The sequence below is a fragment of the Platalea leucorodia genome, assembly GCF_965183815.1.
Source record: "Platalea leucorodia genome assembly, chromosome: 1".
Lineage (NCBI taxonomy): Eukaryota > Metazoa > Chordata > Aves > Pelecaniformes > Threskiornithidae > Platalea > Platalea leucorodia.
The window spans coordinates 108,468,689-108,488,109 of NC_138823.1; the positions used below are offsets into that span (position 1 = coordinate 108,468,689).

Sequence of the window (19,421 nt, forward strand, 5' to 3'; positions counted from 1 at the left end):
TCTAATCTACGGGTGACATTTACAGGGAATGAATGAAGACCTGTTTACTGAAACCTACAGGATTGTATTAGCTAGTTCATTTAAACTATCCTTCCAGGAAGGCATCAAGGATTAAGCAAGTAGCATCTGACATATATTCCTCCAAGGAGTTTTATTCTTTCCAATTTCTCAGAAGAAATCTGGTTAGGTTTTAACTCAATTTCTCATCAAGAATTGCCACCTGCCTTTAATTTGATGCACAGCAGAAATCTGCAGACTCACAAATACTTAAGTGCATAGTTATAATTGTAAACTTTTTGTGCAATAGCTTTAAATCTATTCAACATAATGTAGAAAGGGAGGTTGACTTTACTGGAAAACAAGTTTGATCTGGAACTGTAGAGGCAGAGTTCGAATCCTTGTTCAGCCTCAAAGTTTATGTGTCATCTTGGTCAACCACCACGTGACCCCAAAACTATTTATGTGCGTACAGTGAAAGTTATACAGAAAAACACCATCTGTCTGCTTCACCACCTGAAGTTTACATAAGAAGCAATGGAAAAACTGAGCCTCTCTTCACTTAGACTGCTGTCAAATCCTTCTGGGTCCACCAACTAATCATATCATGTGCCCAAGTAACAAATAACATTGTGTTATTTATGCACTGTTGTTGGACAAAATACATAAGCCCTGTTGGAAGCAGGGACTGCATATTAAGTTCTCCCCTCATAACTACAGACGTTCTCATTTGAGATATTTCTAGGACATAAATTTCTGCCGACAATCTTCTCAACAGCTTGCCCAGTATTTTGGCTGTGGTTAGTCCCACTCTTCAATGCTTATGTCCACCTACTTATGCTACACAGAATTCATAGAATCATAGAATCGTTGAGGTTGTAAAGGACCTCTGAGAGCATCACGTCCAACCTGTATTGGTTGTAATTCAAGTACCTCCCTCGTGAGTGTGCATCCCATTGCTACAGGCAGAGCCACAAAGGTTAGTGAGCATTACCACGTGTAAATCCTGTAAAGAATCTAGGCCTTAGTCTTTCTCTAGCTGCATTTTCCTTAAAAGAAGATGTTATGATAAAGACAACAGAAATATTGGGATCCTCAGAAATGTTAATATTGCCGGCTACAGAAAGGCATAAAACAGGTAAGATGAATGTTCTCTTCAATGTACTAGTAGCAGAAATGGATTTGATCATGTTGTTTTATTATTAGGCAGCACGTCATTGTTCTGCGAAAGATCTGTGAAATCAGTATCATCTGGGAGAAATATGAGATTGAACACGGAATGATACCTTCTGCAATGGATAGACAGTCATTCTTTGAAAGCGTCTTATCACTAGCAAAGACTCCCTACCAGCAGAAATTCAGAAACAACAACATAAGCACTTCTTTTTGAGAAAAGGCAGCTGGAGAGATACAGAGACAGTATTAAGCCTAAAGCACATATATAGGCAATATTATTATTACCATCGATTTCCAGTGATTTCCTAGTTATCACTATTATTTTTCCAAGCTTTAAAGAGAAACCTATAACTATTACAAGACTACTTCTAGTCTATTAGACTTAGAACTCAATTTCTTTAGACTCTCACCAGTATGAATATGATGCATGAAACAGTTCAATATGCTAGTTTTAAAATTATAATGATTCCTGATAAAAAAGAAAGAATGTAAATCCAGCAGGAACTTTGCAGCAAACCAGTTTCTGCTAAAAGTCAAACCCTATCCACAAACAGCTAACAGACCTTATTTCTAGCATTGTTTTATGCACGACAAACTACTTTTTCTGGAGATTTTATTGCTTGCCTACATGAACAAGAGATGGACCCAATATTTTACTAAGAAGACAGGCATTTGGTCAAAATTATTACTACAGATAGCTATTGCCAGATTATGAAATGGTTATTCTATGGTTTTAACAACACCTCTTTGTAACAGATCCAGTTAAAATTCTACTAATCCAACAGGATTGGCTGTCCTCCAGTTTTAGATGCATATATTTCTAATGAACAGGTTAAATTTACTCACAGCTTGATATCTGATTACAAATTCAGAGCTGCAGTCTTAAAACTGGTCATAATCATAGTTGTACTGCAGGCAAAGAAAAGTCTACAACTGTTTTGCTTCTAGTCTCTGAAAAATATTTAAAGCATGTCATAACTACTTATTACAGCATTATGTCATATCTATCAAGTATTAGTATGCCTATTAATTATAGCATATAATCAAATAAAAACAGATACAGAGACAGTCTACTTGTTTGGATTGTGATTATCCATTTTAACAGGAAAAAAGAGAGTAGAAGGAATAATATTCATATATGAGAGATCCATATTTAATAAACATAATTGCAAGTGAGAGGATGATGCCATTTTAGTCTTATTTGAAGACTAAAAGCAATAGTAGTAACATGAACAGTTCCTGAAACAACATCATGATTTTTTGCATTGGTTAAAATTCTAGTAAACCTTAAAGTTGAGATGACAACCTATTTTTGTTTGTTTTTGAGAATGATCACATAGCGATAGCTTCATTAAGAACAGCACCATTCCTTCAGGAGAAGGGTATCTTAATCACATAAAAATAAGCAATCTGCGTAACATATAATCTTTTTCAGTTAGGAACTAATGAGAAGCACTAAGTGATGAGCAATTTGAGAGAGTCATCAAAGCAGTTTGGCTTCAAAACTTGAGTAACCAGAGAGTTACTGTTTCAACAGTGTTATTATGGGATCAGGTCAATATTTAGCACCTAGTCTTGTGAAAGTATAAATTTCATGTCCAAGAGAGAGCTTTGTGGATGTTTGCTCAGTGCTCACATCGTTCCTACAGGAGAATAAGAATAAAATAATAATTAAGCACTAATGTAATACAAGCTGCACATTCAAGCAAGTCCCATGAGTAAACTAAGGCATTTAAAAGAAAACAAGAAATGAATTTCCACACAAAGCTTTTGGTCATGACTTTCATAAATTATAGATTACTCCATTTGATTAAGCTGTTCCTATACGACTAATGTGGTAGCAGACAGCAAAAATGCAGAGGTTCTGCCACAACACCTTGTAATGTTATTTATTTGAATAACATTTTAAAAACTTCCCACTGTTGATCAACTTTTCTTCAAATCCTTGCCCTACTAATCTTACCAGATTAGTAAATGTAGGTATGTCTGTGCCTCCGTGACAGTAACCTCTCCTCTCTCATGTACTGAACACAAAAAAGTATAATGTGGACGTCCCAGCATATACCTGGACAATCCACTGACTCACAGCCATGCTGGCTGAAGCAGGTCATCACATTTGAAGCTGCAAGGGTTAAAAAGTAAAGTTTGCCCAGCCATACCTAAGGGTGACTCAGGCAGGAGTCTCTGCCTCTGAATGAACTGGATGCTCTCCACTGTCAGCTCAAGGATTACGATCACCTATGATGAGCATGGAATGGCAATGTACAATCATGTACTTCTTCAAGTCACGATAATTCAGTCTCCTGCTGTGGATAACTACCTAGAGACAGCTAGGAAGAACTGTTAGCTTTTGATGATACTGCTGAAATCACTGATGATGTTATTCAGACACAAAGGAACTTCATTGTTTGTTTTTTCTTAAATTAATAAAAGAAACTATGAAAAACAATCTACTAGCACACACTTGGTAATTAGTTTACAAAAGTGGTGCAATGAGTGCAGAAAGCTGCCAGACTACGTTTATTCAGTTAAAGAATCTCAACATTTTGATGCAACCTCAGTGTGACGAGACAGGCCCTTGCATGTGTCCAAACGTGGATCTGATGGATCAGCAGGCAGAGGGAGTCTAGAGATGGATTCCCTTGCCATGAGTGCCCCCTGTCCAGAGGGCTGTTAGGAAAAAGAGAAGTCTTTAAGGAGCAAGGATTTCAAATAACATGGAATTTAGAAGATAAACCCTATGCTTTGAGTTACACTTGAGAAGAAACTGGTAGGCAGTGCATTTTAAGACCATGCTTTCCTCTTTGCAGAGGGCCCCCACAAGGCAAATGCATGCGGAAATAGCGCATCCTGAAATAACTGACTATAGCTGTACTAATTGCATTCCTGTACTGTGGGGGATTACAGTACGGGAATGCAATCCTGTAAATTGGGCCCCACCATTTCAAAAGGATGTTAAGGTACATGAATGTGTCCTGAGAAGGGCAGCAAAGCTGAGGGAGGGGCTGGAAGGCGTGTCCTATGAGGAGCGGCTGAGGACTCTGGGCTTATCTGGTTTGGAGAGAAGGAGGCTGAGGGGCGACCTCATTGCTCTCGACAGCTTCCTGAGGAGGGGACGTGGAGAGGGAGGTGCTGAGCTCTTCTCCCTGGTACCCAGTGCCAGGACATTGTGTGGCAATGGCTCAAACCTGCCTCCATCAGGGGAGGTGCAGACTTGACCTGAGGAAACATTTCTTTCTCGAGAGGGTGGTCAAACCCTGGAAGAGGCTTCCTGGAGAGGTGGTTGATGCCCCATGCCTGTCAGTGTTTAAGAGGCATTTGGATGATGCCCTTAATGCCAGGCTTTAACTTTTGGTCAGCCCTGAAATGGTCAGGCAGTTGGACCAGGGGATTGATGTAGGTCCCTTCCAACTCAACCCTGTTCTGTGCAACAGAACTCTTCTGTTCTCTTCTATTCTCTGCACTCATGATGAGTCAAATAACAAGGAGACTAGTATTTGCCTGAAATGCCAGGAGGTTTTCAACTCCAAAAACACTTTCAAGAACACAAATCACAAAGGTTACAAGTGGAAACAGGATTTTATTTTATTTTATTTTAATGTAATGTTATTTTATGTTTTTATTTTATTTTATTTTGTTTTGTTTTATGTTATTTTATCTTACTTTTCTGAATCTGTTTCAAGAGCCGATGCTCACAAGCATTAACACAATGCACATGTGCAGCCAGGAGCAGGCTGATGCATTCTTCAGTTTAGCTTGAGAAAACCTCCCTTGCAGCCTGGCAAAGGCAAGGCACAGAGCTGCAGAAAGCAGCAGCAGGAACACAGGCCAAGCAGGCCCTGCTTCCTGAAGAGTGACAGCTGGAAGAACGACCATCGGTACCGACCACACACGAAAGAAGAAGAGGTGCGCGGTACCACGCGGTTATTTTCCAAAGTAGGACATGTAGTGATGACAAGCCCACGTTTTGCCTTCCAAAACTTGCTCCGCCGCTGTGCTTCTTGGGCAGTGATGCATGAAAAGCGCTCTCGTGCCTGCCCTGCGCTTGGGTTGCAGGCAGGGAGAGCTGCAAAGTGGCAGCTGCGGAGGGTGCAGCGAGCCTGGAGCCCTTCCAAGCACCGGCTGTTTGGCACAAGCAAGAAGAGCTCGGGAAACGGAGCCAAGGGAAGAGCAGAGCTCGCTCCTGCTCCACCCTTGCAATGGGCAAAAGAGCCAGGGAGAGCCAGGGCCCGAGCGGCGCCTCGGAGGTGCAAGAGCAGCAGGCGAGAAGCGAGCGGAAAGGGCCCAGAGGAGCCCTGAGAAGGGGCTGTGCTCAGTGCTACAGAAGACAAGAAGCAACCCCCGGGGGCCACCCTGGGCCCGCCCTGGGAGCCTGGAAATCTTCCTCCCCCCGGATGCGGGGCACGAGGGCCACCTTCGTGGAGCAGGAGCAGCAGGCACCTGGCCAAAATGGCCCAAAGCAGCCCTGGCAAGTGCCCGTGCTCAGTGCTGCAGAGGAAGGCAAAAACCCCCAGGGACACTTGCTAGCCCGCCGTGGGGAAAAAAAGCCTTCCTCCCCCCAGCTGCAGGGCACGAGAGGCCATCTTCGTGGTGCACGAGCAGCAGGCAGGAACCCAGCCAAAAGGGACGAGAGGAGCCCTGACAAGTGGTCGTGCTCAATGCTGCAGAGGAAGGCAAAAAACCCCCGGGGAGCAGTGCCAATGTGCCCGGGGGAAAATTCCTTCCTGACCCCAGCGCTGGCGATCGGCTGTTCCCTGAGCATGTGAGCAAGACCTGCCTCCTCCTCCCACAGCCTGGTCACGCCTCCCAGGAGGTGCCCAAGCCCTCTTCTCCCTCCACCTGCTGCCACCTCAGGGGCTTCCCAGAGGGGCCAAAGGCCCCCGGCCTGATCGACCTTGGGGGCAAGGATCCTTCCCACGCCTGGCAGGGCACCGGTGGCTGCTCCAAAGCACCGGGACCTCTCGCAACATCTCTGCAATCCCATTCCTTACGGCTGCTGCCCCTGGCTCCGCTGGGGATGAGGACGGCGAGCTCTGCAGTGCTCCTCAAGAAGGCATTCCCTTGCTCTTGCCCCTGCTATCCAGCTGAAAAGGCCTGACAGCCTCGGGAAGCTCCAGGGGTTGGTGGTCCTCCTCATCTCCAGCAGCCTCGTCGAGCCTCCTCCGGCCTTCCTCCCTCAGCCCTCACCAAGTAATTCCACCGGCTCCTCAAGGACCTCCTCTGGGATGTCTTCGGGCTGCGCCCAGGCCAGATATGGCAGCGGGACATGGGACGATGCTGCCTTTTATCCTGCCCGGGGCATTGTGACTGCTGCGTTGCCGGGTGGTGGCCCTGTGACATGGGGGTGACGGGGCCCCCCCCTGCGCAGCCCCGCCCGCCGCCCCTGTGCCCAGCATCCTTGGGAGGAAGGCCTTTGGGGTGCTGGCCCCGAGGCAGCCCCTGTGCCCAGGAGGCCCAGGGGGCTGTCCCTGCCCTTGGTGGCCTTGCACTGGGCACAGCTGCTGGGCGTCCCTGGCGCCTCCTCTGCCACTCGGCTCCCAAGGACAAACCCAGTGCTGTTACTCTTCTCTCAGGCCATGGCAGAAACCAACCCTGCAGCCCAGAGACCACCCCTAATTGCTGTCAGGTTGCTTTAGCTACTACTCCTCCTATGAAATACACCTAAATGTTTACTGTCTTAGCTTTTGTTTTAGAAAGAAAACCTATTTATCATGAACAAATAATCCACTTGCTCTAGAAAATTATTTCAGTAGCATACATTTTTCTTAATAGAAAGATGAATTGATATTTATTAAAGTAAAAATGAAAGAAGATTTTTTTTTTCCCCCTCTCTGCAGAGTTTGTCTAGTATTAAATACAAGACAAAGAACAACTGAGGATTTTGGAGATTTCAAAATGTTTAGGCATCCAGCTACAAGATGGTATATAACCCACACAGTTACTTGGAAGTGTCTCATAAGAACGCTATTGACTATTATAACCTGTGTAATAGAAGTTAAAGCGAATAAAGGAAAAAAAAAACATGGCAAAGGCATAAGCATAAAATAGTATTCAAACCATCTGCATTTCAAACTGTTCTAACTTTCTTAAACAGCTACCGATTACACTATTGAGTTATTTAACAGTCTGGGTCATTAGTTGTACTGTTCCACACAGGGAACCTCACACATTTTCCATCTTCTGTCCATGCAGTCCTACTCCATCCCTTGGTGCTGCTTTTTTTGTTGGTTTTTTTTTTGGTGGAGCTTCCATGATCTAATCAGCACCATTTTCTCTTTTTGGAGTTTTTAAGCTCCATCATCCAGACTCTAAGGTGATTATAGTCATTGCTTAAAACTACAGAAAAGAAAGTAAATATATAATTTCCACCACCCCTTCCATGGAAGAACACTTACATCTACTTCACATGTTGGTTCCCTGCACATACTTCTGTTTCAAATTCTGTAAATTAACACTTTTTAGCATTTAAGCAAGTAATATTTTAACGTATTCCACTCACCTATCTTAAGACAGAGTGCAATGGTGATGAATCCTAAACCTCTGAAAAAAATGTTTTTTTCCTCCTCAAGGTATTCCCTAGCTTTATTAACACAATTAATGCAATAAGCATTCTGTAAAATGACCCCTTTACTTACAACAGAAACTGTGCCCTTCCTCTTCTTTGCCCATTTCAGACTTTACTTGATTAATTAGTCGTTTGCAAAGAATTATGATTATTTAAATCATAATGGATGTCAAATATTATTTCCATGTGCAGCTTGCAGTAAATTGTTTTAGAATGACCTAGAATGAGCATTTTTGTATTTTAAAAACTACTGTTACATGAAGGGAACTTGATTTTCCTTTACTGTAGAACTCAAGGACATGGCACAGCTCCAGCTGTCATAAGATTATGTCCACCTTGCAAAATCAGAAAGGAGTAGGTTGATCTTAGATAAAGAACCAGGTGAAAAATACTTTTCTGAGGCAAGTTTATTATAAAGTCCATGCTATTATCTTCACCAAAACACATGAAATCCCTAAGTGAGGTTGATTTGAAGTGATAAAACCAGCTCATAAGAATTCACCTGACCAGCCTGCGGACCCAAAAGATTATTTAAAAAATCTGCGCTTGGTTGGTGTCTTGGGGAGCTCCCTTCTAACTAATGACAGCTGGAAGGTCCAGCCAATTTCTTGAGGATACCAAAGTGCTGCACAGACATCTCCAGTCAAGCACCTATTACTATATCAGTATCTTATCTTTAAAAGAACATGTATTTTAACTGTCATTGGACTCACTCTTTATTAGGTTTTACAAGTTATCCCAATTTTTCCAGCTGCACGCAACGGAAAAAGTTTGTGAACACATGGGAACACCCAATTCATTCGATTTGTTGGTGTTTCTCATGCCTCCTTTTTCCCTATTTTTGCAGTGTTTCCCCCTTTTTCTTTTAGTGTGACAGAATGGAGATTTTTTTCATAGTGAAAAAACAATCTTGCAGAAAACTAAGATATACTATGAAGAGAAAGGTAATTAAACCGTTTCTGGTTTGTGGTCAGCTCTGTAGAGTTTGTAACCTTCCAGCTGTCTAGTGATCTGTATAAAGTAATATGGCAGTTGTCACACTCTGGTACATAGGAGACAAGTGCCACAGTATTAAAAGCACTGTCACTGTCACCTGAGCGATAACCTATGCCTACAAAGTCACCTTGCTGGACTGAGATGGATTATGAAGTAAATGCACTTGAATCTCTCTTGTTGAAAGGCAGCTTTCATCTCCATTTCCACATAAGAAGTTTGTATGGTTCCAAAGAGAAAGGGGGAGAGGAGAGGGAGAAGGTACATGTAGGAAGTGGCTTCCATGCATATGGCTGGGAACATCTGCAGGCTGAACTCATGGTATGGGTTCAGCTCTTCCCCAGTCCTATTTTACTTCCTTTTCTTGAATTTGTCTTGGGAACAACTCAACTGTAAAGCACGTTTTGCTTCCAGTCTGGACACTGGTATATCATCTGCTTCTTATTCAGAGTACTACAGGATGATGCCTGTCTTATTCCTCAGCACTGAACTGGCAGAGGGAGAGGGAGAACAGAGAGGAAGGCCAGAAGCCTAAAGTCCATGTAAAGAGCCAGAAGTGAAGAATTCTAAGACTATTTGCAATGACTATTTTTTAATTCCAAAGAAATTCTGTCTTGCTGTCAGTTACATTGTGGACATTTTCATGCACCAATATGCTTGCTGTGTTTTGTTATTTAAATGAATTATTTCAAATTTTGATTGGCAATCACATAGTCTAGAGAACGCGGCTGTATGGGATTAAAGCCAAATGCTGGCACTCTGTCATACAGTGTATCGCCACAGCAGGTGAGCAATAATCACCCAGAAATGTTCTGCCGCATGTATCTGATTACTTACATTAATTCTTTAACGTGAAATTATTATTGAAAATTGGCATCTAATTCATCTCACTGTGTTACAGAGGGAATCACACAGTTTACACATTCATAAAACACTAGAAGCAGCTACATGAAAATTCTTGGTGCTGCATTTTTTCCCCATTTCTGTCATTTCACCTCTTATGGTACACAGAGATTTTTGTTAAAATTGGCATATGTTCTGCATAATCTACAACAACAGATTGGACACTATATTTTGAAATGATTTTAGTATCTCCTCATTGTGATTTCGTGATTAAAATCCATAATTCTAGCCGCAACAAAGTCAGGAAAGCTTTAGAATTCTCTGAGACTGCTGGGATAAATTAGTTGTGAGTAATAACTCCTGTTCAATGTCCTGTGCTAAAATCCTAAAGTACAACGGTACCATCTGGACTGTAACAACAAGTTAGTTTGTTAATGATAAGTAAAGGAGGTGTATAGGGACCTGTGCTGTCACAAGCAGTACAGCATGTTGATCACTGTGACAACAATGCGACTTCCATTGCTGATACAATTAAAGTTAATTAAGATACAGAAACAGGGATGATCATTTTCTCTCCGTAGCATTTTAACTGCCTGCAATTACTGTATATACACCTGCATGAAATGATATGCATTTATACTATTTGGCCACTGGTAAAAAGACAATGTTCCTTAGCTTTGGTGTTCCCCTTTAATAAGATCTCATCTTGTAGTCTTTGCAATAGCAAAGTGCACATGTGAGGAGGGGAAGACTAAAAATAAAAAGACACTGGTTCAACACTTGTATCTCCTAAGTACACATGTAATACTCTAACATAACTACTCTTCTGACATCTTAAAAAAATACTGGAGCTAAAATGCAGAATCCCTTTCCATACGGGGCAGGTGTTTCGCTTGGCAGAACCTGGGACTTTGGAAGCAGTTACCTCCAGGCAGGTGCCACAGGAGAATTTGCCACCCTCAGTACCTCTTGTCATGTCTTTATAGAGAAAACCATCCCCTCCTTACTATCCGCTCTGGCTAACGATGAAAAATGCCACCGATGACAACTTCACGTTTTTCTCCCCCAACCAAATGGCTAAAGTCTGCAGTAAGAATAATTCAATGTGACAGCTTATCTTTTTGCCCAGTGGGGGTCTTCACTGAAGTGTGGCGACGAAAGCAATTTCCATGTTGATGATGACTGAAGCCTTTATGATTCAGAGCCAAACAAGTTAAAAAAACCAGGAGGATCCCAGTATCACAGCCACAAGTATCTTCCCATTTCAAAGGAAATGAAATTAAGATAATATATAGCACACATGGTACTTAGATCCTTTAAAAGAAAGCCACGTATGAAGTGTTATATTATATAGTGGCATATCATAACAGAAGTGCTTGTAAACTTATTTGCAGATGTTAGTAAGCCAGCCGTGAAAATCCAGTCAGATCTAAAGCTTGGCATTACTACTTCTTAGTCAAAGGGTTTGTTTTAAAGTGCAAACTACAAAGAAATAAACTTGGTCATGGGAAAACAACAAACTAGATATTACATCTCAATCCTTACAAAAAACCAAAACCAACCCTAAGAAAATTCTTTGGATGCTACACTAATTTCCTATGATTATACAATTGTTACTCTGCTTGCAATACAATCTTCCAGTGCTTAGAAAGCATAAATGTAAGATATATATTTTAGTTTATATAATGAGGATGATATCAGGGTCCAAGGTGGCAGAAGACAGAAAAAGAGTGAGAATACATTTTCTTATCCAAAGAAAACATACATACATAAATATATATAGAACACTGTTATTTATATTAAAATATATTTTAAATACAAATGTTATAAAATATATAAAATAAATCCAATATATAATACATGTAAAATATATAAGGCATAATAATGTTTTAATATAGTAAAAGGTATTTCATATAATATCATGTATGCCATATGGCATTATATTATAGTATATGAAATATTTGAATCTCTATTATTATATGTTTTAAAAAGAAATACCTTATAAATAGTGACTTCTGTATGAAGTTCACTTGGAAAGTAAGCTGCTTGACATATAGGAGGCTTTAAGTCTTATTTTTCAAAAACGCATTGTAAAGCTCTGATTCTGATTAATTGTAATTACGTTGTAATACACTGAAAAAGCCTAATTCTGATTAACTTCACTATGATGATGGAATTATTTCTAATAGACACTGGCATAAGTGGGATCAATACAAACTGTCACAGAAGCTCAGATTTACCCACTGGGGAAAAAGCAGAGGCTTAATTAGATGTACCCTCACATCCTTTCTTCCAAGTCAGTTTACATTTCCAAAAACAAATATTCAAAATAAAACTAAGCAATTCAAACTACAAAATACTAACCACAGGAGGCCTTTCTAATTCCAGTTGTATGTGAGAAGACAGAACAAACTTCTTCCCTATGACAGCAGCTCTTCACTTCCTCTTTGCACTATGGCTTCAGCACTCCACAGGTCCATGAGATGCAGCAATCTGAAGTGGCCTGGCATGCCAGAACAACTCGCTGGTACGCCACAAAGCACGCTCCTTAACACTGACATTGCTAAAATGGTATACTGGGTCTGGCTGGGATGAAGTTACTAAGTTACCCCTCTTCATAGCAGCCTGTGTGGTGCTGTGCTCAAACAGTGTGGCTCAAACAGTGTTGGTAACACACCGCTGTTCTGGCTGCTGCTGAACAGGGCTTGCGCAGCATCAAGGCTTACTCTCCACATCCTCCCCCGTACAGGCCAGGAGGATGGGGGTGAGCAAGAGGTTAGGAGGGGACACTGCTCGGACAGCTGACCCAAACTGACAATAGGAATATCCCATACTATCCAATGTCATGCTCAGCAATAAAAACTCAGGAAATGGAGGACGAAGGGGAGATGTTTAGGGCTGTGGAGTTTCTCTTCCCAAACAGCCATTACACGTGCTGAGGCCCTGCTTCCCAGGAAGCGGCTGGACATCTGCCTGCTGATGCAAAGTAGTGAATGAATGCCTTTTTGCTTTGCTTGCATGTGCAGCTTTTGCTTTTCTTATTAAACTGCCACCTTAAACCATGAGTCTTTTCACCTTCCTTTTATTTTTCTCCCCATCTCCTGGGATAGCGGAGTGAGCAAAAGGTAGGGCGCGTGTTTGGCTGCTGGCCACAGTCAACCCACCACAACTTGTTTAGTGCAAACTGATGTCTACATTTCAGGAAGAGAAGGCATTTTGTGAGACCAAAGCAGCATGTCCTATTTTGTTTTTCTCACAGCAGCATTTATCTCTTTGAGATTCTCTTAACTTACAGTAGGAAATTAAAAGCACATGCATTTCTTTACCGTAACTATGCAGATCTTTGCTGATGATATCCAGAGTCACTCAGCCTGTAGAATCTCCATCCTTGGAGATACTCAAAACTCGACTGGATGTGGCCCTGAACCACATAACATAGCTTTGAAGTTGGCCCTGCGTTGAGCAGGGCTTGGACCACATGAACTCCAGTGGTCGCTTGTTACCTGAATTGTTCTAGCGTTCTATGATCTTGTAATCTTTGCTTCTTTCAAAGCAGAATTCTAAAAAGCCATTTTCCAGCAGACTTGCAATGGGTTTAATATGTAGGTAATTTTCATGATAAGCCAAGCTGCCTGCATTCAGGAGTTGGGCTACTTGCTCTTTCCCTGTCTTTCCTAGTATTTTCTTTTTTGCCAACAAAGAAGAAACTAATAGTCAGGAGCAACATAAATTAACACAGGTAAGAGGTTGAAAAGGTTGCTCAAAGCAAAAGCCTGACATAATTCTGAATTACTCTTCTCAGTTTGGAAAAAAAAAAATGCACTAAGCATTATTTTAATGAAGTTTCAGCATTTATTACATGCACAGTTGTGCAAGCATGTGGACCGAGGAATTCAGAAGTGAAGCCAGAAGGCACCAAAGCCAGGAAGCACAACTTCTACTTGCAAAAAGACCTCCTTAACAGTCATCTAAGAAACAGACAAAATGTGTGACTTTTCGGGAGAGTTCCCTCTATTCAAGGCAGCCACATTATCGACCCGTGGGCTGAATTTGACTTACAAAAGCTTTTCAGCTCCTCCTCTGCCTGAGAGTGGGGAGATTGGAGATAGGCTTTCCACAGCACCCTGCACAATCTACAACTTAAAGCCATCATCTCCATCATCTCCATCATCTAAGCATGGTTCCCACTGCTTAGAAAGGCAGGACTGCCTTGACGTGATCACTGGCAGTGTCAGAACCACCTTTTCTGTATCACTGTATATTTTCAGAATATGTAGGACATGTATCAGTGTATCAGAGTATCAGTGATGTCTCCACAACTTACCTGTCAATAATGGCACACATGTCAATGGTGACATTCGCAAAGCTTCCCAGCTGGCCTTGCTCCACTGCGTGCAAATCCACCAGCTGATCATCCACGTGAATAAACTGCATGCATCCTTGAAATGAATGCTGAAATAGCGAGTGATCTGAGTCGTTCATCTGTACAGGAAACCCTGTGGAGCAGCAGAATAAAGAGCATTGTTAAGTTCATATACTATTACTCAAGCCAGTATTTTTTCACAGGAAAAGACATGTTTTCTAGATGGGAGAAGAAAAAGGCAAGGCGCGAAGGAAATATTATGAAGTTATTAGATTACATTGCAATGTTATTCTTTTCAGTCATCATTGGCAACTACCTTCAAGAATTTATACGGTACAGCCGATGATTCTTTCATTAATTTTTGTGTACAGGATGGAAGTCGTCTGCTACCCTTCTCTTCCCCCAGCCCTCTATTACTGTTTCTCATTACTTCTCACTTCATACAAAGATTAAAGGAACAGGAAAAGCATTCACCTCCTTGCTATGTTTTAGGAATCACACTCCCATTTCTCAGACTTTTCTGAGAAAAATGTATTCCCTGTATTCCATGATGTGAACTTCCAGTTCAGCTTTCTCTAGAACTAGGCTTCTGGGGTGATGAATACTTGTGCTGGAAACTTTCTGCAAACTTAAACCTAGGCCTAAAATCTAATGTCCTGGCCCACTTCTGAGGAATCTGAAGACATTCTTAGTATTCTCATTTTCACTCTGAATATGTTCATTTGCCTGTCCTTCTGAAGGTGGTTTATAAGAGATGAGAATGAATTTGTGTCTTGACTCAGGCTAAAAGGCAGGGAGACAGAGGATGTTTGTATGTAACTGTTTAACTGAATGCCCTTCAGAAGTGAATGTGTGAATTTACTTGAGAAAAATGTCCTCGATAAGACAGTGGAGAGCCTCATTCACTACTTATAAATCTTTAACAATGAACTCCCTGAAGAAGCTTCAAGAAAATAATTTAGATAGAATCTGTTTAAGATGAGAGCAGGAAGGAAGACAGAGGGGCTAACAACAGTTTATTGGTAAAGAAGGTAAGAAGTCTGGAAAATGCATAATGGTTTTGCACATTTCAGCTAGGAAGATGACTAGCCATGCAGTTCTTGACTTACAAGGGTAAAAAAATCACACACATTTGTTTTGGTAGCTAAGACAGATTATGCAGCTCCCATTCCGTCTCCCACTTTCCTACCTAACTTCCGATCCCCAGTGCCTTACTGCCTTCTTCAATAGCATGGAAACAGCTATTTGTTGAGACAGAAGAATAACAGATTCTCAAACCAATAGTGTTTGAATAGCACCAGGAAAAGGGAATTAATGTCATTTTAAATCCTGTTCCTGAATACAGTTTATCACATGCCACACAAATAGTTGGATTGGCTAAAAGAGAGCACAATGAATAGAGGGCAGAAACAAGCAACTGGGGCTTGAGGACAGATGCTGCTTAATGTGGCACCTATTACTAAAAGAACCCCAGATACATGTAAGTCTTCCCCAAAATATAATCAAGACCCATTTTAACTGAAAGGCTTTGCCAGAACGTTCATATGACCAGTAATGTTTTTTTTAAATTGTCTAAAACAGTCTCACCCATCAGCTAAAATTACTGCTGGTAGCTCCTAAATTTCCTTGACTCACTTCAGTAAGCACTCACTTCAGAGTTCACTGGTAGCACCACAGAATTAATCAGGGATGCTATAGCAATTAAGCAGTGACTATGCTAAAGTTAGCCCTGACAGGTATTTCAAGAAATTGGGCAAAGGCTTGTCTTGAGGTCATATCGCCTTTGGAGCAAAATTGTGACACTGTCGCAGGGAGCCATAAACTGCTGAGAAAGATAAGTAACCGCCTCACACTAATACACATCAGATGGAGAAGGAAAAACTCCTAGGAGTCCCCCAGTTGCCTAACTAGTGCATAATAACCTCAACAGACCAACTGCCCCCTACCAAAACTGTGCTAATCCTAGACTGTGGGAATTGTTATTTTGGATTGGCAGAAAAGTCAAGTTGTAGGGACAGGATTTATATTCTCTTCCCAGCATGGGCAGTGGCTAGTGACTTATCTGATGAAAAGAGGACAGGGCTTTCAGAAACCTGCCTCCTATTTTTTTTAACTTGTTCTTTCCAGTGACTGATGAAACCGATTCATCTGAGGCTTTACAGACAACAGTACAGAGAGACAGAAAGTGCAAGTTAATTCTCTGTTGTTTGGTGGATGCAAGCACAATATTTGTGTTTTCCTATCAGGTGCTTACTCCAATTATATTTAAACAGCTCACTCTTCCAGTATAACTGTCTGTTTTTCAAACTGCCACAGAAACTACCCTGTAACTCCTTCTCAGCAAGAACCCCAAACCAACGCCAAGCACATGGTCATTTAGATCTTCAGTGCAGTAGCAGAGCTGTGCAGGAAGCCTGTGTATCATCTTCCGGTTCAAAGCACTTCCACAATTGCTTTGTTTTAAATATTAAATTCAAGGTTACCAACACTGAGGTAAACTCTTAGTAACATTCATGTAAACCCAGCAAAGCCAAGGACACTACATGGATATATCTGAATGTAATGAAAGATTATCCACCATCCTTCAAGCACTAACTGAAAAATAAGATCAAAACCTAGAGCCACAATTCACTCTTCACATCAAAAAGAGTATGGTCCGAATAACTAAGCCACAAATCTATGACTGGATTCAGCAATACATTCCAACAAATTACTACCAACATTTGATAGCATTTCAGAACTAATCACAGAGGCATTTCAGTATGTGATTCTCAGCTTCTCTGCATCTTAAGTACCACTTCTTGACCTACACTATATGAGCACACAGTTGTTACTGGTCTCTGGGACACGTTCTGCACTTTGCTACTGGCTGAACCTGCCAACAGGAAAGTGGCAGCCGGGTCCGTCAGCCTGGGCAGAGACCCCAGGTCCCTGGGTCCCCAGGCTGGGCTCCACTGGCTGGGGTAGGAGGGAGGCGTAGGCTGGAGCGGCTGGAGGTGGCGGCCACTCCTAACCTAACTACATAAATCAAGCTTTCCTCTGTTACCCAAGAGAGTGGTGTATACTGAGCATTAGTCAGTTTGGGATTCTGAATTTTGCTATCTCCGTCAATGGATGAAGACTGTAATTTGCTCACTCTTATGCCTTTGTTGCCTGTCTTCCTGCTACTCCCTTTGCTGTTTCTAGTCATGCAAGGAACTGGAGGAGGAAGGGGTTTTATGCACTTGTACAGCACCTTGCATAAATTGTCTGTGAGGCTGACGGCGTGTCAAGTCATTTCAGTCATGCTATTACTGTAACAGATAGTTACGCAAAGAGATAATTTAAAAAAAAAAATTCACTATCCACAGGGAATGGAAGAATGGTTGGTTTTTTGAACTATATGCTTCTCACAAACCAACCTTCTCCAACACCGATGTTTTTCTGTTTAAAATTGTTGCCATAGCTTAGACAAACTTTACAGAATGCAGTTAATAAACATACTGTTATATAAAGAGTTTAGCACATGGGAAAGCAACTAGATGAGCCTTGTATATAACACCTACATTGTTTTCGAACTATTAGGTATACAGTCTAATGCCCATTAATTCTGGTGGGACCTGGACATTTTAGACAATTCCAGTCTGAGTCATCTGGGGCAAAGCTTCTGCCTCAAATGTAAACCTGGAAATGACCTAGCACCTTGCGGTTGTTATTTCAATACACACGACAGTGCCTTCCCCTTCCAGATTTCCATTATTGAGACATGATTCACTTCCTCATCCTTCCTACAGTGAAGGAAATTTTAATCAAATGAACTTCTATAACCAAGGCTGACAGTAATGCTGTCACTGGGAAGGCTAAATAATGGATGAACAATTTGGACAGGACTGTGTTGATCTTCTTGCTGACAAGAAAATATGTACATTTTCAAAATGCACATAAAATGCAGTTTGGACAGTTTAGAACAATGTTCACGCTTATGATTACAAATGCACCTTTAAGTCAGGTAGACTCCCTTATCCTGTAATTTCTACATCTTTCTGACTTTCTCTGTACAAATCCGAATCTTACCATTTTATTTTTCACATTTTAAGCCCACAAAGAGATGGATTATCCTGCAAAGGTCAGACATGGGTTGAATCTGAATTTTCCCCAGAGTTCAAGGAAATTTGTTTCCAGGACTTCATTCTGACCTACCAAATACGGAACAGCCAAAATTTGAGATCCAGCTCCTGACCTTAATTAAAACTTGCAAGAAAAATTAGAAAATCTGTAGTTTTGATTCATGCTATTTTCTATGTTAGAAGTCACTTTAATATGATAAAATAAATATAATAAATAAATCATAATAGGTGTAATAAAATACCTATGAAATAAAATAATATTTCTTTTCCAGTGTCAAGATCTATTATGTCTCTCTTCCAATCACCTGAATAAGGTTCTATCAAAGACATAAGAAAGGAAGGAAGTTGAAGGAAGAATACATTCAGGTTCGTGGTATAATAACAAAAGAACATACAGTCAGAGCACGTCATTAAACATCTGATGCACTACTTGTTTCTGAGATCTGACCTCAGAATGAAATATCATACTAGACTCAGAATATACAATTAGAAATTATTTTGTATCCCCATGTGAAACACTCAGATTATCTCTGAAATGTAATGCAAATTCTATTGTGACAAGAAGACAGTTTTTCTCCACAGCTTGTTGGAACACCTCATCATTATATTTTTATTTTTGCCTTTTGTTTTATTTGTAAGTTAATGATGGGCTGATATTTCTGTACAGATGGTACTTGGTATTTTATTTCTTTAAATGAAAAAATACACCTCATTTAAAAAAAAGTAACTATTATCTTAGATATCTAACTGGTAGTCCATATAGTCTTCAACTAGTTGCATGGGTAGCTGCAGAATCCAGTAATCAACAGAAGTAGTGACTGATCTCAAGTCTGACAGGGATTTTTATCTGCATAGTATTTCAAGTATACATCCTGGATCCTTGCTATGCAGAATGAGAAGAAGGAAAGAAAATTCTTTATTTGTCAGCATAAACAGCAGCACAGTATCGTTCAAGGATCAAGTAATCTTCAAATTTTGTATATATATCATATAGACTTAAAAGATGTTATTCTGAACCCACAGAACAAAACTCAGATTTAGTCCATAACAATGTACTTAAATTGAAGATATAGCTGGTGTTTCATATGTTAATAAACAGGGCAAGACACTAAAAGAAAAGCTCAATACACCTACCAATCCAAATTCACTTTATGCTTGTTTATGCTTATTTATGCTTGTTTCAGTCAGACCAGAATGGGGCCCTTAGTGTGAAGCGGAACACAGGCAATAATTCTGGAAAACTATAAGTTTCCTGCTCCAAGAGCATGAAATAATCTAAAGTAAACAAACTGCAGAAGGGATAAACAGCATCAGTTAAAATGGAATTTTTTTTTTTTCATTTCATTGCATCTCTAAAGCTACAGAAATGCTCAAAAAA

General features: G+C 40.8%; 1 protein-coding gene across 1 annotated transcript in view; it reads right to left on the reverse strand.

Annotated features, from left to right (window-relative positions):
- Positions 1–19,421, reverse strand: part of CNTNAP2 (contactin associated protein 2) — a gene marked incomplete at both ends in the record, with an annotated part of 1,183,012 nt that overhangs the window by 444,143 nt on the left and 719,448 nt on the right. Inside the window, one exon of the mRNA XM_082307127.1 lies at positions 13,899–14,070. Coding sequence (XP_082163253.1) covers positions 13,899–14,070 — 172 coding nt within the window. The remainder of the gene's footprint in view (positions 1–13,898; positions 14,071–19,421) is intronic.